The sequence below is a fragment of the Grampus griseus genome (genome assembly GCF_964374135.1).
Source record: "Grampus griseus genome assembly, chromosome: 8".
NCBI lineage: Eukaryota > Metazoa > Chordata > Mammalia > Artiodactyla > Delphinidae > Grampus > Grampus griseus.
Window position 1 is genome coordinate 99,294,734 of NC_139002.1, and position 23,604 is coordinate 99,318,337.

At 45.7% G+C, this 23,604-nt stretch overlaps 1 protein-coding gene across 1 annotated transcript; it reads right to left on the bottom strand.

Annotated features, from left to right (window-relative positions):
• On the bottom strand, positions 1–20,849 carry LOC309826146 (macrophage-expressed gene 1 protein-like; the record flags this gene model as incomplete). Its single annotated transcript, XM_082660112.1, is given in 5 exon segments — positions 1–1,589; positions 1,592–2,101; positions 2,104–2,308; positions 2,311–2,419; positions 20,806–20,849. Coding segments are annotated over 5 exon segments (2,457 nt in total).
• Between the last annotated feature and the right edge of the window lie 2,755 nt (positions 20,850–23,604).

Below are 23,604 nucleotides of genomic sequence, written 5' to 3' on the forward strand. Positions count from 1 at the left end.
TTACATCTTTCTACCTAGGCAGTAGAAGAAACAGAAGGGGCTAGAGCTCTGACTAGCAATGATGCAGCAGTCCTGTTTTGTTAAAGTCGAGACAGAATTCTTGTCATTCTGTACGCATTCAGACCAAGCTGGGCTCTCAGTGGTTTCTGTGGCCCCATAGGCCCTCTGTTCCTCCATCAGGATGCCTTCCTGCAGCCTCCTGTGACCCCCTTTCTTATAGAACCTGAAGCCACAGCTTACCCCCAGAGCAAGAGCCACCAGGGCCACCGTGGCACCCACCCAGGAGCCAACAATGGCCCCCACGCTGGGTCCCCAGCCAGCCTGGCTCAAGAGCTTGGCAGACAGGCATGGGTCATTAATATTGGCCTGCTGCCAGCGGTCAGAGCCTTGCAGCCTCACCCAGCCCTGCTGACCACTGGAGTCAACCAGGACAGAGAGCCTGGGGGTGCTGCTTCTGTCGAGCAAGGGGGGACGGGGAATAACTGGGGGCATCCTAACAGCTGCCTGCTGCTGGTCCAAGAGGACCCCAGCCCTGAGGCAGCAGAGGATTTGGCAGCCATGGCTGAGGTAAGCCTGGTGTTGGCTGTACCCTGCTGGGCATTTCATGGGGAAATCCGTGGGGCTGTCCTGGTAGAACACCTCTTTCATGAGCCCAGGGCTCTGGCCCTTCACAAGGCCAGCCAAGGGGTTGCCCGCCTGGCAGCTGAAGAAACCCCCAAAGGGGACTGCCTGGGCTGTACCCAGCTCTGAGACGCTACTGACACAGACCTTGTGGTCGCCAAAGAGTGTCAGTGGGTAGAAGTGGGAGGGGCAAGCCTGGGACCCAGTGAGCGGGTTTGGGTTGCCTGGGCTATACAGGCCTCCAAAGAGGAGGCCCGCAGTGGTGGGCAGGGAGGCCCCCGAGGGCGCGCACCAGGAGGCAGCCAGGCGCAGGGCATTCCGATGCTCATGGATGGCGCACACCGTCGAGCAGCATCGGAAGAAGAGCCGGCACCTTCGGCAGTGCTGCCGGCACTCAGGACCGGCCTCGCTCCACGTCTTCAGCCCGCCGCTCCGGGCGCTGGCCGTGTAGTTGGCCGGGCAAGAGGCTTTGCCGGTGAGCGGGTTCGGGATGTGATAGGCCCGGCAGAGGTGATCGGCACGCCGCCCGGACACGGCCTCGCATTCCTGGAAGACACCGCCGAAGCTGAAGCTGGCGCGGCAGCGGCCTCCGCAAGAACCATCGTCCACATTGGCCTGGGGGTCGAAGACGGGAGCCCCAAGCTTCAAGCATCCGGGACGCGTGTTGACCGCGTAGTAGCGGTGGATGGCCCAACGCACGCGCGGCCGCCACCCGGCGCACGCGCGGCCGCCACCCGGCGCACGCGCGGTTGCCACGCGGGCCTCTGGGAGCTCGGGCAGCGCCTCCAGCTGGAGCAGCACCGGCAGGGGCGGGCCCGACCTACCGATGGCCGCCAGCCGGTTGCCGATGCCCTCCTGCCACTTCTGCAGGGTGATGCCCGGGTAGAAGGGCACGCCACCGTGGCTGTGCATCTTGGAGGCCACCGGGTTCCGCCCGAGGTTCTGGAGAAGCCGGCTCTGCACCTGCAGGAAACCCCATCCCCAGCGTTGACCGCGTGGAAGAACAAGGCCGAGGCGGCGAACGTGATGTTGATCTTGTCTCGGGCTTCGCTGTCCACCAGCTCCCGCCTCACCTGGTACTGCTGCACCAAGGCAGCCCCGGCCTCCACGTCGGTGAGAACGTGCGTGCCGTACCTAAGCACAAGCATCTCCGCCAGGTGTTTGGCCTCCCGGGTCTGGGTGTTCTCCAGGTGGTCGCTGAGGGTCAGCAGATGTCGCAGGAAGTCGGGCTGGAAGTCGGGGTACTCCGGGGCCTTCACAGAGTAGATAACATGGCGGATCTGCACCCTGGTCGTGACCGTCTGGTACTCCAGGCTGTACTTCCTGACGTTCCGGCAGTCCACGGAGAGCTTACCATTGAGGTCGGGGAGGAAGGAGAGCTCAGCGTTGATGGAGGCGGCCCAGGTGTCCGTGTCGTTGACCCGGTGGTCGATGAGCTCCGTGCGGGTCTCCACTATACTCTCCCGCCGCGGGACCACCTGTCGCCGTCCTCGGTGGTGAGGCACTGCGAATAGTCTCTCCTGAGCACCAGCCCCAGCTCGACGTTGCGCAGGTGGTCCCAGCCGCCTCCTGGCAGCGCCCCCAGCACGGACACGTTCAGGGTCTGCCTGCAGCCTTGGAAGCCCGGCGCCCTCTGTTCCCCCATCACACCGCACCTGGCCAAGAGGAGGACCAGCAAGGGCGCAAGGTAAGGCACAGGGCCATGGCTGGAGGAGAGCTTCGCCTGGGCAGCCTGCTGCGCCTTAGCTCCTCCAGGATTGGGGTCGCAGAGGGGGAGTTCTCAGCCTGGGAGCTGATGCTAAGTGAGCCTCAAGGCAGTGACTCAGCCCACCTCAAGCCCCTCCCAGGTTCCTCTCCTGAAGTCTTCAGAGGAAAGAATGGCAGGCAGGTCTCCTATCAGAAGCACCAAGGGGAGTGAAACTAATTCCAGGCTTTGGGTCCGGGAAGAGTAAATCAGAGTGGTGAATTGCCCGAAGGCCCTCTTGAATTCATCTCTGCGAAGAAAATCCAACCTCATCTGTTGAATACCTGGTATTTCAGTCTCCACCTCTCTCTTGGCCCCTGGACGCAGTTAGGGTCCTATTATTTCAAGTGTCAAGTTCAGCCTCGGTGAGGAAGTAGCCCAGGAAAACGGGGCCTTTCCCCAGTTGACCTGTGGGCACTGTGTCTAGGAGGTCACATTCACTCCAGGCTGATTTCCTTGTGGGCCTTCAGCAGATATTACAGAAAAGAGCCCCTTTCTTCTGGACTAGAGCAGGTTCAGGGCAGCTCTAAAAAAAAAAAAAATCAAGTATGGCTGTGCCAGTGTTCCACAGCCCTGACGTATGGGCAGGACAGAGCTTCTCAAGGGGGCTTAGCACACTTCACAAACAGTCCAGGGCCCAAGAATTTTTCTCCTCTTCCATCTGCTTGGAGCTCTCTAGGGCCCCTGCGATCAGCAGCTGCTCTAAATGACACCCTGAGCTAGTGCTTTATAATCCCATTCTAAGATCTCACCAGTCTCTTTTTACACATTAGGAAACAGGCCCAGAGAAGTCAGGGAAAGTACCCAGTGTCACAGTTAGGTACCCAGGGGAGGGAGCATTCGAATCCAGGTTCATCTGATGCCAAAGCACAGTTTCCATCCACTGATCTGGGCTCAGGGCTTCTTCTTCCTATTCAGTGTCAGGGTCTTCTTGATTTTTGTCTCTCCTAGGGCTTTTGGGGTTCAAGAAGGCCCCTGGGGGTTTCCCTGGTGGCGCACTGGTTGAGAGTCCGCCTGCCGATGCAGGGGACACGGGTTCGTGCTCCGGTCCGGGAAGATCCCACATGCCGCGGAGCGGCTGGGCCCGTGAGCCATGGCCGCTGAGCCTGCGCGTCCGGAGCCTGTGCTCCGCAACGGGAGAGGCCACAACAGTGAGAGGACCGCTTACCGCAAAAAAAAAAAAAAAAAAAAAGAAGGCTCCTGGAAAGGGCATGTGGGATCACTGAACCCTGTGGTATCACTCCTGGTTACACCTGTTTGCAGTGGTGTGGTTGGGGCAGAGGTCTTTTCTCCCCATCGTGTATGGGAGAGACAGTAATTTCTGGAAGAATAGGTACTGGCCTTGACATCTCAAGATCTGAACTGGAGTCTGGGCTCCGTCATCGCAGCAGCTGAGCCCTCCCACTAGCGTGGCTTTCTTCTCTGAGTCCCACTTCCCTCCTCTGTTACATGATGAAAGCAATACAAAGCTCTTCAGGCTTGAGCTATTGGATGTAAGATGCCCAGCAAGTTGCCTGGCACAAAATAGGGTGTTCATTCAGTGAAATGGGTTAAGTGACTTGTTTAAGGTCTGAATTCGCACCCAAGTTGGTCTGAATCCAAAGTCTAGTGCTCTTTCTACCACCGTGTGATTCCCTCTGATCTCTATGTTTGCAATTCTTTGATCAAAAAGTGTCATTTATTTATCCTAAGGTAGTTTAGGATGGAGAATTTGCTAGAGAAGCAAATTCCCGTTCTCTGGGAAAGCAGTAAAGCTTCCCCCCCCCCCCAGTGTATCTTCCTATGACAGGGACAAGTAATCACACTGCTTTCCCACATTCCGCGCTTGTGACTTGGGAACAAACACCTCAAGTCATAAATTCAAAGCAACTGGAAATGTATCACGTTGGGTGATAGCTCTTTCCCAGGACCTTGGGCAGGTTTGTGGGTGTTTTATGGCAGTGGATACAAGAGAAGATAAGCATGCTTTGGTTGAATGGTGGCTAAGCCTTTGCTGACGTGGATCAGATGCCAGCAAGAGGAGGGCGAGGAAAATCGTGATGATGTTTTGTTACCAGCCCTGGGCAGCCTTGGCCGAGACACGGGGACTAAGAGGGTCAAACGGTGCTCAGCCCTCACATCCCCCGGTTGTTCAGAGGCAGCGTAAGGAACACACAGGCAGGACAGCCTTGAGTCAGACGTCAAGGCCCCCGTGGGACCAGGGATAAAAAGTGTGACTTCCTGCAAAACAGGAACAACTAGGACTTTTCTAGCTATTCACTTTTAAAAATCACAACAAATGATTGTTATGGAAAATGAAGAGTCAAGAGATTAGATAAAGTGAAAAGGTCCTCCTTCACCCAGTTCTATTCCCCACAAATAACCACTGTGATCAGGTGGGCATATATCCTTCCAGACATGTCTCCTTGTGTGAACCCAGGCTCATGGACACATACTGTTTTCTTCTGCAAAAGTGGTACCAGGCCGTATGTTGATTTTACTGTGGAGAAATGGATTCCCAGGGAACGTGTGGTGCGCCAGGACTGTAGCAGGGCCAGCTCTGAGTCCCTGTGTCCTGACAACCAGGCTCGGTCCAGGCCCCACCCTGCTTCACAGCCCGAGGCAGTGCCAATTCCAGTTGAGAGTCCTAGGGGACACACATGCAATTACCCTGGCAGATAGGCAGAGAAAACAGTCCAAATATTTAACACCCTGCAAGTTGCCGGTGAAGCCAGTCAGAACGGACACTAGCTGCAGGTGGCCTTCCTGGGGTTCCTGGCTAAATATTGGCCCCTGCATGTAGGGGTCTTATGGTCGAAACCAAGTTTGTGTGCCCGACACCAGTGAGGAATTTGGAGCGCAGGAAGGTTTATTGCAGGACGCCAAACAAGGAGAATGGGCAGCGAGCTGCTCAAAAGACCTGAACTCCCCAGTAGTCTTGGGGGAAGAATTAAAGGCAGAATTTGGAATGAGGGCTTCAGGTTGTGTGACTTCCTTCTGATTGGTTGGTGGTGAAGTAACAGGGCGATGTCTCCGGAGTCTCAACCTTCTGGTTCCAGCTAGTCTGGGGTCTACATGCTTGTGGCCAGCAGGTGGTCACCATCATCCACCTGGGTGGGTGGATCTTAGCTTCCGTAGAAGAACTGAGAGCTGTGTATCAGATTGTCATCTGTAGCCTTTCAGGAGGAACTAGCAGTCTTGTGACTATATTAGCCTATTAACTGCTGAGCCTGCTCTTTGGAACTTGGGGAAGGCCTAGAAGACTCAAAACTTGTTTTTATTTTTTTTCCTACAAACAAGAAACAGGGGACATTGAGGGGCTTCTGTACCCAGGAGAGCTCCAGAGTCCTGTTTGATTTCAGTCTCATTCCACACCCTACTTGTTTCTAGACGCTTATCTGAGGAGGGAATACATGAATGAATGAATGGATGAAGGAGGATGCAAAGTGGTCCTAAATAACAACACAGAGGAAGAAACTCCTTTCAACAGAATCACAACATTATTAACTGCAGCATTATCTGCGTATATATTTTTCAAATAAGGACAAGGACCAAGTAATCATGCTGCTTGAAAACAATCATGCTGCCTGTCAAAGGGAAAGAGGCAATAATGATAAAGAAGCAGAGGGGGAAGTTAGCTGGAGATTGGCAGAACTGGATTTGGGATAGAGCGTGGCACTTAGTGGCTCTGGGATCTTCGATGAGTGACTTAATCTCCTTGAACTTCTTTTCTGTAAACATCTGTGAACGTGAGGGGGAGGAGAGGAACGTGGTGATTTAACCAAGATTATGCCGATTAAGGGCGAGAGAGGCTGAAAAGTCTGGGGGACTTTTAGTCTGGTGTGTTCAATGTCAGAGGCAGCCCAGGGGTCCTAAGTTCCAGTCTTAAGGACTCAATCATCCTGAATTCAAGCTGATGGGGACTCTGGGTTAAACTTCTAAGTGACTCCTGTCGCCTCTGTGTGGAAACCCACCCTCACTCTGCCATCGATGCCCAAGAGTCATCTGACCAAGGGACTTGAAGGATAAAGAAACTTCCAGTCCCCACTCCTCCCCTCCTTCCAAAGACACCCGGGAATCCTTGCTTCCTGCACAACCCCTGCCTTTCCTGTGATACTTTTCCTCGTGGGTTTTTCCTCGGTCTGCCTCACCTGGTGATGGATACACGTATTCTCTGCAGCTTAGCTTGGAGAAGATCCAGAATCATCGAAGAGATGAGGAAAGCTGGCAGTGGATACAGACTCTAGAAAACCCTGACCAGCGTCACTGAATTAACCTGTTCATGCCGTCGTTGTATCTTAACCTACAGTGCTTCACGGCTTTGTAGAGCAGGAAAAATAATGTCCCTCCACCTCTCTGAGTTCTTGACTGAGACCCCCTGTAATAAAAGACAGATTAACCAGAGAAAACCAGGTTTATAATATGTCTACCTCATGTATACATGGGAGACACCCAGGGGGAAATGAATAGCTCAGAGAGGTTGGCTTTAGAATTTAGGCTTAAATATCCTTTTAATAGGAAAAGAAGAGGTGGCCACAAAGGCCTCTTGAGGGAGAACAAGTGATTTTTAGGAAAGATGAATGGGTCCTTAGAAGACAGATGGGAGGTGTGATTGTGATAAAGTTCATCTGGTTCTGGTGTTGACCTGTAGTCTCCTCTCCTGTGCTGAGTAGTACATCTTCCCTGGATGCTGAGCTCCTGGGGAGGGGGGTTTATGACAATTGAGTTCCTTTTGGAAGATTTCTCTTTAGACAGATAAGGAAAGTTCAGAGAAAGCCTCTTCCTGCATTTGCTGTTTTCCAAATGCCTTTAGCTTGAAATAAGCAATATAGCAAAGCCGCATATCTGGGGACAGTCCGCCCTGCTGCCCGTCAGCTTATGGCACTGATTCCCAATGAAGCCTGTGAAACATAAAGGTTCTTGGGTTCCACTGAACAGGAACTTTTGAAGATGAGTTCGGAGAATCTGTATTTTGACAAGGTTCTGAGACACAAACTACCTGTACTCCACAGAGCTTACTCTTCATGTTAACCTAGTATTCCAATCTGTTCATTAGCATAATTTTACTATACCAGGCGATTCTTGCCTAGACAAGTTGCTTAATTATTCTTTTCAGAATATCCATCAACGCCTCAAGGAACGCACAACTCCTTTGCCTTGTCTTGCTTTTGCTGCCTGCCTTAGACTGTTGTGTTGTGACCTCTACCCAGTCCTAGTCAAGACAACCCTTCCTCTCCATTGAGGGACCTGCCTTAAACCAAACTTCCAGTTCTCACTAATTCTAGCCTTGCCTTTCCCTCTCTGAGACACTGCCAAACCTCTGCTGAGATGGAGTCCTCCCTGTCTCATCAGCTGGTTATTTTTTGATGGTATTTGGGGAGCTGGCATTCCCTGGACCCCAGGAGATTCTATGGCAGAGTTGGATTTGCGAACTACTGGACAAAATGAAGTCCAAATTGCTGAGCCTAACGTACAAGGCCCCCAGTAGTCTGACTGTTGCCTCACTTACAAATCAATTGTCCACTGACTCTTTTTTACAAACCATACACTTTAGCCCATTCTTTTGTGTCTTTAGATACTTTGTGCTTTTATCCAGGCTCTTCTCTCTGCTCATCCTTCTATATCTCAGCATCTTTTTCTCACCGTTATTGTAACCAGTCTCCAGTGATGGTCCCCAATTAACCACCCCTCCCAGGATTCATGCCCCTGTGAGGTCCTATCCCACAGTGAATCTGGGCTGGCCCTGTGACTCATTTTAACTAATTCAATGTGGCAGACAGTAAGCTGTGTCCTCACTAGGGCCTAAATGTAAGACCCGGAAACCTGCACTCCTGAGAGCCCTGAACCATCCAGCTATTCTCCTGGAGAGGCCATACAGAGAGGGAGAGACCATGTGACTATTTGGAGAGATGCACGGCCTGCTCTGCCAGTGTCCTGGTTTAGCTCAGCCTTCGTGCCGTCTCCACGGAGGCTATGTAGGAGCTCCCAGCCAACCTCCCATGGAAGGAAAAAGTGCCCGGCTGAACCCAGTCAAAGCACAGAAGAGTGAATGATAAAGAATTATTGTTTGAAGCCAGTAAATTTTGTGGTGGCTAGTTACACAGCAGTAGTCAACCAAATATGAACTTTCAAGCCTTATCTCAAAAACCACTCCTTTGTGGGCTTTTTGCATTGTCTCACTCAACTGCCTTCCCATTTCCACAGTGGGAAGCAGAAATCACCTAGTTCCCTGCTGGAGTCGAAAGGAACACATTCAGCTTCCTGAGTGGAAACTTTGATTTTTTTCTGGTCTCCTCCTGAAGAGTATTCCATGAATTCAACCTGTTTTGCGGCCAATGGGCCTTTTTAGGTGAGACTAGCAATTTAGGGAAAACTCCACCAAGGGTCAGAACAATCTGTGATGTGCACTGCAAGCCAGTAGATCAAATGTGCGTTACGCTGATAAAATCTCTATCCTGATACATCCTGATATCCTGAGAGGTTTTTGTTTTTTGGGGTTTTTTTTTTTGCCCTGCCGCATGGCATGCGGGATCTTAGTTCCCCTGCAGTGAAGGTGCGGAGCCCTAACCACTGGACCACCAGCAAATTCCCCTGAGAGCGTTTACATTTTTTTTTTAATCTTATTACTTTCATTATTAAAAATTTTTTTGTATTGAAATATAGTTGGTTTACAATCTTGTGTTAGTTTCAGGTGTACAGCAAAGTGATTCCATTTTATATATATATTCTTTTTTAGATTCTTTTCCATTATAGGTCATTACAGATATTAAATATAGTTCCCTGTGCTATACAGTATGTCCTTGTTGGTTATCTATTTTATATATAGTACTGTGTATATTTTAATCCCAAACTCCTAATTTATTCCCCATCCCCCTTCTCCTGGAATCGTAGCTTTTAATCTTTCAAGTTACCGGGTTATGGTTTATCTGATAGAGGCTGGAATAACTTTTGAGAGGATGTGGGCATACAACCACAGGGGCAAGCGTAAGGGGAAAAAACGTGAAGGATGGCGGTGGCTTTCAACCCTCTTGGTTTATGGTGCAGGCTTTCGATCGAGGTTTTACCCTCTGAGCATACTTCTGCCAGTTTTAAAAGCCGAGTAGCAATAAAATAAAAGGCTCCCCCTAGTGGCGAGCAGTTGATTTTATTCTGAAAGCCGGGAGAGCTCCTCCCTGCGTCGTGGGCATCGTTGACCAGCAGAGGGCAGTGCAGACAGCAAGAGACATCAGTTGGCAGGCTCTTTTATGAGCTATAATGAATTTTATTTTCCTTCAATTACGGTAAAAAGCACGTAACATAAAATTTACCACCTTACCTTTTCTAATTGTATAGTTCAGTAGTGTTAAGTATATTCACAATGTTGTGTAACCAATCTCCAGAATGTTTCCTCTTGCAAAACTGAAACTCTGCGCTCATTAAACAGCTCACCATTCCCCCGCCCCCACCCCTCCCCTCCAGTCGCTGGTAACACCTTTCTGCTTTCTGTCTGGATGAATTTGATTACTCTAGGTACCTCAGAGAAGTGGAACCGTACAGTGTTTGTCTTTTTGTGACTGGCTTATTTCACTTAGCTTCATGTCTTCAAGGTTTATTCGCGCTGTAACATGTGTCAGAATTTCCTTCCACTTTTCGGAGCAACTATTTTTGCACGTCTCCTCTCCTTGATTCAACACGTCAGGGTATGTCATGTCTTTGTAAACGAGGGCATCACTGTCTCCCTTCAATTCTTTCCTGTGCCGCCCACATACACGTGTTTACTGTACAGCCTGGTGCTACCTACGTGGCGTTCACGGAAGGATGGAGCGGGAAAACTGATACGTTTCACCGGGCCATCCCCGCAGAGGGCATTCTGGCCATCCGTATAAGAACCAGGACGTTGTTCATACTCCGCCTTTGATTCAGTGTCTCCACTGAATTCTGGGAATTCATTTAGAAGAAATGGTTCAAGGAGGAAAAGAGTATTCACATTCAAAATATTTAGAGTGGTACATGAAAGCATGGTAGAAATTGGTCTCCTTGATGATCTCACATTTCAATCTCAGGGTCCAGGTTACACCTGCAGGGATGTTTTAATCTCATCTTGGCTTAAGTACGGTGCACACACTGTCTTGTTCCCAAGATATTATTTGTTCAACGAAATCGGTGTACTCTGCGTAAACTGCTTTTACATGAATCCAAACTGCTCAGAGGGTTCTTAAATTACATTAAGCAAATATTTCTTTTAATCAAATACGTTTTTCCTTTTTTATTAAAGAACATTTACTGAACAACAGCTATGTGAAAAACACTCTACTGGGCACTCCAGAAACACAAGCAAGCAAGAAGCTTTAGTGTCTTCATTATTTACCCATTCATTAAACTACAGTCCCAGGTCTTTTTTATATTTTTTTGGCTGTGGCGTGCGGCTTGCAGGATCTTAGTTCCCCGACCAGCGACCGAACCCAAGCCACAGCAGTGAAAGCACCAAGTCCTAACCACTGGACCACCATGGAACTCCCCCCACGTCTTTATTTGACATCATTTCTTTTCCTGGAGAAATTTCCAAGGGCACACACTTCCACAGGTGCCATGTACAGGGCATGGCCATCCATTTCAGGCTTTGGCTGACCTTTCGTATAACTGGGAAGTCGTGGTCCACACGGGCATACATAGGAAAACTCAGTTTATTCAGAGCCTGGATCTGAGAGTAGAAGATACGGGACAAGGTTCTTGGTACTCAGGCATGGCATCTCCATCACAGCTCTCAGTTTGGTCCTTCGGGGTCCAGGTCTCAGGATTCCCATCAGGTCCCAGCAGACAGAAGTTGGGGAGGGTCTGGATACTGTGCTTCATAAATCTTAGGCTCCTCTCATTCCCACAAAAATGCCAAAATTCATTCACCAAGGCAGCAAGTAACATCCAGGGATGAAAGTTTAAACATCTCTTATATAAATTCTCTTATATAAATTCACATATAAGAGATATCATATAATATTTGTCTTTGTCTGACTTACTTCACTTAGTATGATAATCTCTAGGTGTATCCGTGTTGCTGCAAATGGCATTATTTCATTCTTTTTTATGGCTGAGTAATATTCCATTGAATACATGTATAATACAGTGGCATGTATATGTGTGTGTGTGTGTGTGTGTGTGTGTGTGTATATATATATATATATCTCACATCTTCTTTATCCGTTCATCTGTTCATGGACATTTAGGTTGCTTCCATGTCTTGGCTGTTATAAATAGTGCAGAAATTATGTGTGTCACTTCTGGGTAGAAAGCCCTAAGAATCAATGCACAATATACCATCCTTTTGATTTTCCCTTCTGCCATGGTGGGCAGCTACATTTGAAATGGTTCCAGAATGGGGATACATGGGATAGAGCCTCCATCTGAATTGCAAAAGTGATCAAGAGTAAGAGAGAAATCATCTTTGTCTGTTTTTTTTTTTTAAATATATATTTATTTGGCTGTGCCGGGTCTTAGTTGCAGGATGCAGGATTTTTTAGTTGCGGCATGTGAACTCTTAGCTGCGGCATGCATGTGGGATCTAGTTCCCTGACCAGGGATTGAACCTGGGCCCCTGCATTGGGAGCGTGGAGTCTTAACCACTGGACCATCAGGGAAGTCCCTCATCTTTGTCTTTTTAAGGCACTGAGATTTTGGAGTTGACACTGCAATATAATTCAGACTATCTTGATTAATATACCTTCCATAGTAACTTTCCACAGCCTCTCATTAACCATTAGCTTTAGCATAGTCTGACATCCTTGATATGACTTACAAGACTTTATATAATTTTTTCCTTCCTTAGCTAGTCAGCCTCATGTCTCGCCATGTCCTTCTTCCTACCTGTGCTCCAGATTATCCTGTACTTTCTGTTCAGTGCATATGTTAAGCTCTGTTTTGCTTCAGGCCTAGAACACTGCTTGCTATTACCTTTGCTCAGAGCATTCTCTCCCCCATCTTTCTCTGCTTGGCTTGCTTCCACTCATCCTTCAAGTCTTTCCTAACACCACTTAGACTTAGGGACCAAAGTGGTATACAGCTCTCCTCCCTGTAATGCAGCTGCATTATTGTGACACAGCCTTTGCCTGTCTTGTTCAGTACTGTTTCCCCAGCATCTGAGCACATAGTAAGTGCTCAATAAATACTGCTTGAATGGATGAATAAGTGAAAAATATGATTCCTTCTTTTGGAATACTCTTCATCCCCTTTTGATCTGGTCAACTCTTAAATGTCCCCTCTTTTCTCAGCTTAGATACCATCTCCTTCAGAATCTTTGCTTTCATCATCTGAAAAATAATGCCTGTGAAATTTTAAAGTATCAAAGCTCTTCCAGGAATATAACACCCAATAAATATTGGGACTGCATGTCCCCTAGGAAATTTTTCATTTTTTTAAAGTACAAATCCGTAGGAAACCAGAAGGTACTTTACAGAAATGTTCTATTTTCCTAACCAGATTGGACAGTCACCTAAACTGTAAAGAAATGGCCACATATGTTCATTAACCAACTCATGAGTCCTTGGGTTTGGAAGTGCTGGGAGGTGAATTCTTTAAATATAGCAGAGAGGAAGACAGTTCCTGCAGTAGCTCAGCATTCACAAAAATAAGATGGTCTGCATGCTTGCCCTTAACTGATTTGGTGAAGGCAACATTTTTTATAACCTCATCCAAGTTGGATTGTAAACCTACAGGAGAAGGAAAGAGAAGCAAGATTCTCAGGATAAGCCACTGTGTTGAAAGAGCAGTGAACTTTGGATCCCCAAAGGCTGACTTAAAGTCTTAATTCTTTAAGTCTTAGTTCACCCAGTAGCTGTGTGATATTGGAGGAGCTGCCTCACTTCCCTGATTCTCAGTTTCCACATATGTACAGTAGGGATGGACAATATCACCTCACCTGTCTACCTCACATGGATTTTGTGAGGATCAGATATTTTGAAAACTAATAGCAGCATGAGAATCTCTGCTGCCAGCTCCCTTACTTTTCACTCTCACCCCGTCTCCCCACCTTGCTCCCTCAGGAATCTTGGGCACAAGTCTAAAAGAAATCATAAATCAGATAAATAGATAAATGGGTATAGATACAGGTATAATTTTACCTGAAAACTTCACATTCCTTGGAATGTCCTTCTCATCTACTATAAATTTGTGAATTCTAGCATTCTTTAATAATCTACCTCACTGGGACTTCAAGTTTGATACCTTCATTGATTTCTGTTTATTTTGAATGCTGACATGTAACTATATTAAATATTAAAATATTTAATATATTAATATTAATATATTAAATTAATTTAATGATTAATCTAATTATTGGATTATATATAATATATACAAGTTAAATATATATTAATTATTAAATTAATATATAATTATTAACTTATAATATATGTAAATATATTAAACACTCCAATTAAAAGGCAATCCCTACTTCTCTTGCAGGTGGCAGCTTAAAATAACTTTCCCAGGAAAGGATGTGCTGATCTCCAGCTGCTGGAGGAGATTAGGAGCCACTTGTACGTTCTCCTAGCCGCCTGTATGTATACTCCCATGCTCTTGTTACAATTATATAGTTATTTGTATAGTTATTTCCTTTTTCTTTTTATACTGAGATATAGTTGATGTACAATATTATATAAGCTACTGGTGTATAACATAGTGATTCACAGTTTTTAAAGGTTATATGCCATTTAGAGTAGTTATAATACATTGGCTATATTCCCTGCATTGTACAATATATCCTTGTAGCTTATTTTATACATAATAGTTTGTACCTCTTAATTCCTTTCCCCTGTTTTGCCCCTCTGCACTTCCTTTCCCCAGTGGTAGGTAACCACTAGTTTGTTCTCCATATCTGTGAGTATGTTTCCTTTTTGTTATATCCACTAGTTTGTTGTATTTGTAGATTTCACATATAAGTGATATCATACAGTATTTGTCTTTCTCTGTCTAACTTATTTCACTTAGCATAATGCCCTCCAAGTCTGTCCATTGCAAATGGCAATATTTCATTCTTTCTTATGGCTGAGTAGTATTTTATTGTATATACATCCCACATTTTCTTTATTCATGCATCTGTTGATGGACAAGTGTTGTTACTTCCTTATTATCCCTGTCCCCTTCTTTTCTTTTTAATTAATTAATTTATTTATTTATTTTTGGCTGTGTTGGGCCTTTGTTGCTGCACGCGGGCTTTCTCTAGTTGCGGTGAGCGGGGGCTACTCTTCGATGCGGTGCACGGGCTTCTCTTGTTGTGGAGCATGGGCTCTAGGCGCGTGGGCTCGGTAGTTGTGGCGCACAGGCTTAGATGCTCCGCGGCATGTCGGATCTTCCTGGATCAGGGCTCGAACCCGTGCCCCCTGCATTGGCAGGCGGCTTCTTAACCACCACCACCAGGGAAGCCCCTCCCTGTCCCCTCTGACTAGAGGACTCTGGAGGGTACAGCCTATCTGTGTCTTATCTCCGCCTACCTCCTTAGTGCTTGGCACAGAACCTGGCTATTAGTAGGCATTGAATGAGGAGCAAATGAGAACCAATTGTTCTGAAGTCTCCACCAGTGACCCCCTTAGTCCACAGAATACTGACTGTAGCTGATGTCCATATGTATGTTGTTTGGAAAATTCCGGGATATGATTTGTCACACTATTCAAATAAATACCATGTCAGCATATCCTCCCTAATGTCTGAGAGAATAATCAAAGCTAACTTTGGACGTAAGTTTGCACGCTTGTTTGATTTGAGGAGATAACCTGTAAAAATCACCTCTGCCATGAAATCTTATCTGGGAAAGACTGGAGTGTTTCAGGGTCAGATAAATGTGAGTCAGGCCAACCTCAGCTCTACTATTTGCTAGTCTTTGCTCATCCTTCCCAGGCCTCAGCCCCCCTATTCATAATCTTTGAATATTGGTGTCTCCTTCCAGGAATATTATGAGGTTAAGGTGAAAGGGCATGCATGAGTCATGGGATGCTGGCCCCCATAGACTGTATCACAATAGAGATTGAGCTTCATACTTGCCCATAGAAGCTCCCATCTTTACCTTCATGGACTCAGGGGTTTTTTTCCCCTCAGGGATTTCTCCAATGTTCTAAGCATCTGGATACCATCTAAGGCAAGCATTTTGGCTGAAACATTAATCTAGAGAAAGGACCAAGAAACATTAAGGAAATGAGAAGAGCTGGGAGAAGGGAGACTCAAAATCATCCCGTGTAATGGTCCAGGGCTCCAGCAACATCACTGAGTTCTCTGGGACCATTAAGATGGTCTCCAAATTGATAAGGAGGATTCCACTGGTGAAGTTTTCCACTTCTGTTGGTAATTGCACTACCCTTATTTCCACTAACTACTCATGCATTTGAAAAGATAGAATCTTCTTTTTACCGTGTTCCCCTTCATAGTCCCCAAATAAGCTATTCCGAGGGAATGTGACTGTTTTGGGGAGGAATTTGTAACTTTGCACACGCTTAGCAGATTGGGCAACATAAGGATCCTGAGATCCTTGAGAGAGAAGCATAAAGAGAGGAGGAGGAGATGAGGGACTAAGCATAAATTTGCACGTTTCTAAATTATGACTGCAACACCATGAGTCTGACCTATGCAAAGATTCACAGCATCACAGCCTCTGTAGAGATTGCATCCGCACCTCCCTCGCTCCACTTCTCCTGAAAATCTCAGGTTACCACACATGAAGACTCCCTTTTCTTTTGGCCAAGTATGATTTGGGTAAACTGCATAAGGCCTATGCGTCCAGCTTTCCAGCCTTTGTAGTTATTTTCCAGGTAAAAGGCATTTCGTTGGTGTACATTTAGTCTGCAGAATCTGGTGAGCTGAGTCTTGTTTAACACTGATGCAGAATAAATAAATGATGCTTTACTGCCAAGACCTGATTTTTGCAACCTGTTCTCTTGGAAAAATGTGCATTGAAAATTGAACCACAAACTCAGTAGGTCTGGGTTAGGGCTAATTGCTCCAGGTAGGAAATGCAGTCATTATGCTGTCACTGTAGTTGACCTGGCATGTCATTAGTGTGAGAATATGTTAAGGGGAACTCAAAATTGGAGTTGGGAAGCCATGAAGGGAGGGCTTTCATGCACATGCTACTCATTACAGCTTGCATAGTTCAGCAGGAAGAAGGAAGATTTCCTCTTACCCAGCAACGCAGGCTCCCCTGGTCTGCAACCAATAAGATCCTCCGCCACTTCGAACTCTCATTGTCCTCCAATGAATTTTTGTTTAGAACAACCCCTCCCAACTTTCTCCTTTCCTCTATAAAAGAATGCTCTCCTCTTTTATTCTCTGGACTTGTCTATGTTTTTTGTTTGTTTGTTTTTGCGGTACGCGGGCCTCTCACTGCTGCGGCCTCTCCCGTTGTGGAGCACAGGCTCTGGACGCGCAGGCTCATCGGCCACGGCTCACGGGCCCAGCCGCTCCGCGGCATGTGGGATCCTCCCGGACCGGGGCACGAACCCGTGTCCCCTGCATCGCAGGTGGACTCTTAACCACTGTGCCACCAGGGAAGCCCCTGGACTTGTCTATGTTTTAACCATAGTTTGCTTGTCCTGAAATGCAATTCTTCTGCTATTCCCAAATAAACTCTTTTTTTTTTTTTTTTTTTTGCTTACCTAAAATTGCCCTTTGCTCTGTTTTAGGCTGATATTTCCAAAAGAAGAGCAACTGAAAGGGCAAACTGACCTTGTCTAGTGAGCAAATAATAAAACAGTAATGCATAATGTATTGCAAAAATGTCATGACCAGGAGAAAACCTGACAGGGGCAGAAAACTAAAAAAAAAAAAAAAAAAAAAAAAAGGCAGGTAAATTTAGAAGACTTCAACTGGACTCATGTCAGATTTTCCTCCAGGGCAGGAGTGGAGGAAATTCACATTCCTCCTGGTGACAAGCAGCTGATGTAAATAGTGATGCGGGTATGGCGGGCTGGCTTTCACTCAATGGCATTCGGGAGAGTATGTGACACACTCAAGGGGACGGCAACGTATTGAGCTCTAATTGTTGCCTTGTGGGCAGAAGGTCTCGTTTGGCCAGATCTGAGATTTCAAGAGAAATGTGAATGTGATTATCAAAATGACCTTTTTTTTCTTTTTTAATGTTAGCATCTGAACCAATTATTTCTTTTTTTATTTTATTTTATTTTATTTTATTTTGCGGTACGCGGGCCTCTCACTGCTGTGGCCTCTCCCGTTGCAGAGCACAGGCTCCGGACGCGCAGGCTCAGCGGCCATGGCTCACGGGCCTAGCCACTCCGCGGCATGTGGGATCTTCCCGGACCGGGGCACGAACCTGTGTCCCCTGCATCGGCAGGCGGACTCTCAACCACTGCGCCACCAGGGAAGCCCCCAATTATTTCTTGAATCGCCATATGTGCCTCAATCAACAGACGTATCAGAGAGCTTTGGAGGATGAGTCTCTTTCCTCTCCACCACCCCGTCACTTGTTGCTAAGCACCTTCTCTTTGCACGTTTCTGCTGAGTGTGCTAGGTTACGGGTGGTGTGGGGCTGCAGGAAAGGAAGGAAGACCCACAGGGACGGGACACAGCTTGCTGACCTCAAGGAGCTCATGGCGTAGTAGTGACATAAGATAAGGGCAACAACTTTAATAAAAGTGTAACAGGTGTAGAATAATATTCAGCCATAAAAAGAATGAAATTTTGCCATTTACAACAACATGGATGGACCTGGAGTGTATTATGCTTCGTGAAGTAAGTCAGATAGAGAAAGACAAATACTGTATGATATCACTTATATGTGGAACCTGAAAAATAAAGCAAAGGAACTGATATTACAAAACGGAAGCAGACTCCCAGATATAGAGAACAGACTGGTGGTTACCAGTGGGGAGAGGGAAAGGGGGAAGGGGCAAAATAGAGGTAGGGGATGAAGAGGTACAAACTACCGTGTATAAAATAAATAAGTTGCGAGGATGTACCGTACAGCCAAGGGAATGCAGCTCTTCTTTTGTAACAACTTTAAATGGAGTATAATCTGTAAAAAGTTTGGATCGCTATGTTGTACACCTGAAACTAATACAATATTGTAGGTCAACTGTACTGCAATAATTTTTTTTTCATTTGAAATAAATGTGAACATTAAAAAAAAGTGTAACTGATGGAAAAATTTCCCTCTTAAACTACAATCGCTATCTAAAGAGGAGAAATTTTTAGGAGAAATTGCAATGTCTCTGCAAATCCTTTTTTTTTTTAAGCTGTGTATCCTAATAGCTGCTGGAAAGGCAAAATGATGGGACTTAACTTGAGTTAGTGACACACAAGAGCCAACTTCCTCTGCACAATAGAGAGAGAAGGACTTGGAGTTCTACTAGGTGATCCAGAAGGGTTAAAGTGTGGAAGAGAGATGAGATGGGAAAGAGGAATCCCGATGGGTGAAATGTACAGGTACTCAGGTTGTTAAAAACTTAGATAAGGGGGCTTCCCTGGTGGTGCAGTGGTTGAGAATCTGCCTGCTAATGCAGGGGACACGGGTTCGAGCCCTGGTCTGGGAGGATCCCACATGCCGCGGAGCAACTAGACCCATGAGCCACAACTACTGAACCTGTGGGTCTGGAGCCTGTGCCCCGCAACAAGAGAGGCCACGATAGCGAGAGGCCCGCACACCACGGTAAAGAGTGGCCCCCGCTTGCCACAACTAGAGAAAGCCCTCGCACAGAAACGAAGACCCAACACAGCAAAAATAAATAAATTAATTTACTAAACTCCTACCGCCAACAACTTCTTAAAAAAAAATTTTAGATAAGGGATGGCTCTTGGTCAACCACTTGATGTTTGCTTTGCTACCTCAGATATCAGGAAGTCTGCTATACACCAAAAGCTCTTGTGTCATTCTTAATTTTTAATGTATGAAAATCAAGCAAAGGGACTGAGTTCCCAAGAAGTGGTGCAGGACAGGGAGACTATGGTAGGGTAGTGAGAAAATGTATCATCTGGACTAATTCAGGGAAGCGGGAAGCAGAGCCGGAAGAGAAATGGGAATTTACATCCAATGGCTTTTCAGGCTCTACCGCTCCTAGAGATGGATAAGCAGGTTTGGACACAGGACATTTATCTCTCTGTGATTTTGTTTCTACAGGAAAATAATGATCAAGAAAATGAAAATAATACTGGTCAACATTTATTACGTAAAAATTACACTCAAGGCCTATTCCAGGTGCTTTATGTGGATTATTTAATTTAATCTGAAAAATAACCATATGAGGGAGGGATTATTTTTTATTTTATTTATTTATTTATTTATTTATTTATTTATTTATTTATTTGCGTTACGCGGGCCTCTCACTGTTGTGGTCTCTCCCCTTACGGAGCACAGGCTCCGGACACGCAGGCTCAGCGGCCATGGCTCACGGGCCCAGCCGCTCCGCGGCATGTGGGATCTTCCCGGACCGGGGCACGAACCCGTGTCCCCTGCATCGGCAGGCGGACTCTCAACCACTGCGCCACCAGGGAAGCCCGGGAGGGATTATTATGATCCCCATGTTACATAGTTGGAAGCTGAGCAACAGTTAGGTAGATGAGTTGCCCCAAATCACACAAGAATTTAGAGGCAGAAACAGATAATAAATTCTCAGTTCGTATAATTTGATTTACTTGTCCATGTCTGACTCTCTCAGATGTTTGGAGTGCTTAGACTTCTGAGAATTTCTGTCTTTCCCTCCTGAGTCCCTGGCCCCTCAGTGTTGCCAGTGAGACTTTCTAGTTATTGGAACAGATATTTCTTGTCCCATTTCTCCTTTTTCTTCCTTTTTTCCCTTTCTGTCTTTCTTCCTCTCTTCCTCCCTCCCCCCATCTCCCTTCCCTTCCTTCTTTCTTTCTTTCTCTCTCTTTCTTTCTTTCTTTCTTTCCTTTCTTTCTTTCTTTCTCTTTCTTTCTTTCTTTTTCCTTTTCCCTCTTTCTTTCTTCCTTCCTCCCTCCCTCCCCCTCCCTTCCTCTCTCCCTCTCTCTCTCCCTTTTTTACTTTCTTTCTTTCAACAATCCCTCGCACATCATGTTTATAATTGCTTCTTCCTTTTAAAAAACAAGTTCATTTTCATTTTACGTTTCACTCATTCCCTTACCCTCAACTTTAAGTCTGAAACATAAAATGTTCAGACTCCAGGGCCCACCCTGTGAAATCCTCATCAGGAAGAGCTAAGATCCAGTCACTCCTAATGTTTTTCAAATCATGGACACAGAAAATTTATATTTGTTCTGCACAGTGGCGTGAAAAGTCTACCTATAGCCCAATCAAGGCATCATTTGAGAAGCTCTGACTTTAAATACCATGAGAAGCACCTCACTGTCATTCTCCTTTTTAGACTTTGTCTACCTTGCTTCCTTCTCCTTGCCACTGAAATCAATTGCCTTGAAGCAAGTTCTGTTAATTCCATCCTCTGCTTAACATTCGTCAATCCTCTGCATACTAAATTTCAAACATCTGAAGAGAGGGTTTAAAGGGCCTGTCTTACCCATCCAATGTTATCTCTAACTTCTCCTGCCGCTTCAGCTCCATTCTTCCACTGAAATCAGCCAGTCACTGTCCCTTCTGCCTGCCCCACACTTAAGTTCCTGATTCTGTGCTCCTGCTACTATCCTGTCTGGCCCTCTCTTCACACATCTCAGCACGTCTGCAAGACCTACTTGCCTATGAGGCCACTTATGCCGTGAGAGCTCCCTGAAATTTCCTCTCATCCCATGTGGAATTAGATACATATTATTATTATTAAGACAAGGTACAGTAGCTACAGACACTGAATTCTATTTTGGGCATTGTTTTGTGGAATTGCAGGAGGAGGATAATGGGAATTGGGATTGCCAAGGGGTCCCACTGAAAAATCCCCAATAAATGGCCAATTTGATATTGACAAAGAACTTACTGTTTTCAAGGGTTATAACTCAGAGGACTCTTATGAGGCCTGAGAATTGTAAACGAATCATGTTTTTCATGAGCAAATTATTTTGAGGTGACGATTTAGATTGTTAACTGGCAAAAATTGAATATTCAGGTGTAATTGATTATAAGGGAATTTTCCCTTTGATATCAAAACTGCTGGTGTTGGCTTTGCTGTTTGAAATGCCCACTGGTGAAGAAAAATCAGACTGTTAAAGCACTTGATTTAGTTGTTAGAGAGGTTATTTAAACTATGTAAGTGTAGTTGATTCCTATAGCTGCCTTCAAGTATTTATTGAAGGCCTATTGTGTACCTAAGTACTGGAAGTTATGACACTATTTTAGTAGCTCTCGTGGTCATAGTGTAACCGAGCAGGACCCTATGGGGCCTTCCCCCATATCCTCTGCTTTAGCTCCTCTCTGAAGTACCTAGATAACAGTATTTGATGCACATTTCCTGAGTTATTTTACAGGTGTGAAAACCCCCCTCCAAATGGAAGATGTTAACCACGTGATGACCATGAACACCTAGGTCCAGGCCTCCTGGGGCCTAAAGACCGATAATGTTAACCCCTGGGACACCATCCTGTTCCCTCACTATCAGCCAGTCAGGGAACTGTGCACAAGCTGATCACACACCCTGTGACCACACCCTGCCCACTGCACCTGGCTTTTTTTTTCTTTCTTTCTTTCTTTTTTGGCTACACCAGGCAGCTTGTGGGATCTTAGTTCCCTGATCAGGGATTGAACCCAGGCCCTCAACACTGAAAGTGCAGAATTCTAACCACTGGACCACCAGGGAGATCCCCCCTCACCTGGCTTTTAAAAATGCTTTGCCGAAACTTTTCAGGGAGCTCAGGGTTTTGTTTTGGTTTTTTTTGCGGTACGTGGGCCTCTCACTGTTGTGGCCTCTCCCGTTGCAGAGCACAGGCTCCGGACACGCAGGCTCAGCGGCCATGGCTCACGGGCCCAGCCGCTCTGCGGCATGTGGGATCTTCCCGGACCGGGGCACGAACCCGTGTCCCCTGCATCGGCAGGCGGACTCTCAACCACTGTGCCACCAGGGAAGCCCACAACCCAACATTTTTTCAACACATATATTGAACAGAGATAAAAAGAAAAAAAAAAAGTGGCAGATCTTGTTTGAATCTTTATTCAAACAAATCAACAATAAAGAGATGCTTGTAGGGAAATTGAATGCTGTCTAGATGTTCTACAACAGAAAGAAATTGTTAATTATTTTATCTATGTTAATTGCACTGAGTATATTTTTTAAAGTTATCTTTTAGAGATACATAATGAAATATTTCCAGGTAAAATATTAGGATATATGGAATTTGTTTAGAAATAATCCAGTAGTTGATGGTGTGTGTTGGGTGTGTAGGGGGTATACTACCTCATTTTCTTTTTAAAATTTATTTTTTGAATTTTATTATTTTTTTCATACAGCAGATTCTTATTAGTATCTATTTTATACATATTAGTGTATATATGTCAATCCCAATCTCCCAGTTCATCCCCCCTACCCTTGCTTTCCCCCCTTCGTGTCCATACATTTGTTCTCTACGTCTGTGTCTCTATTTCTGCCTTGCAAACAGGTTCATCTGTACAATTTTTCTAGATTCTACATATATGCATTACTATATGATATTTGTTTTTCTCTTTCTGACTTACTTCACTCTGTATAACAGACTCTAGGTCCATCCACATCTCTACAAATGACCCAATTTCATTCCTTTTTATGGCTGAATAATATTCCACTGTATATATGTACCACATCTTTATCCATTCCTCTGTTGATGGACATTTAGGTTGCTTCCATGACCTGCCTATTGTAAATAGTGCTGCAGTGAACATTGGGGTGCATGTGTCTTTTTGAATTATGGTTTTTTCTGGGTATATGCCCAGTAGTGGCATTGCTGGGTCATATGGTAATTCTATTTTTAGTTTTTTAAGAAACCTCCATACTGTTCTCCCTAGTGGCTGTATCAATTTACATTCCCACCAGCAGTGCAAGAGAGTTCCCTTTTCTCCACACCATGTCCAGCATTTGCTGTTTATGAATTTTCTGATGATGCCCATTCTAACCAGTGTGAGGTGATACCTCATTGTTGTTTTGATTTGCATTTATCTCATAATTAGTGATGTTGAGCATCTTTTCATGGGTGTGTTGGCCATCTGTATCTCTTCTTTGGAGAAATATCTGTTTAGGTCTTCTGCCCATTTTTTGATTGCATTGTTTACTTTTTTGATATTGAGCTCCATGAGCTGCTTGTATATTTTGGAGATTAATCATTTGTCCATTGATTCATTTGCAAATATTTTCTCCAATTCTGAGGGTTGTCTTTTTATCTTGTTTATAGTTTCCTTTGCTGTG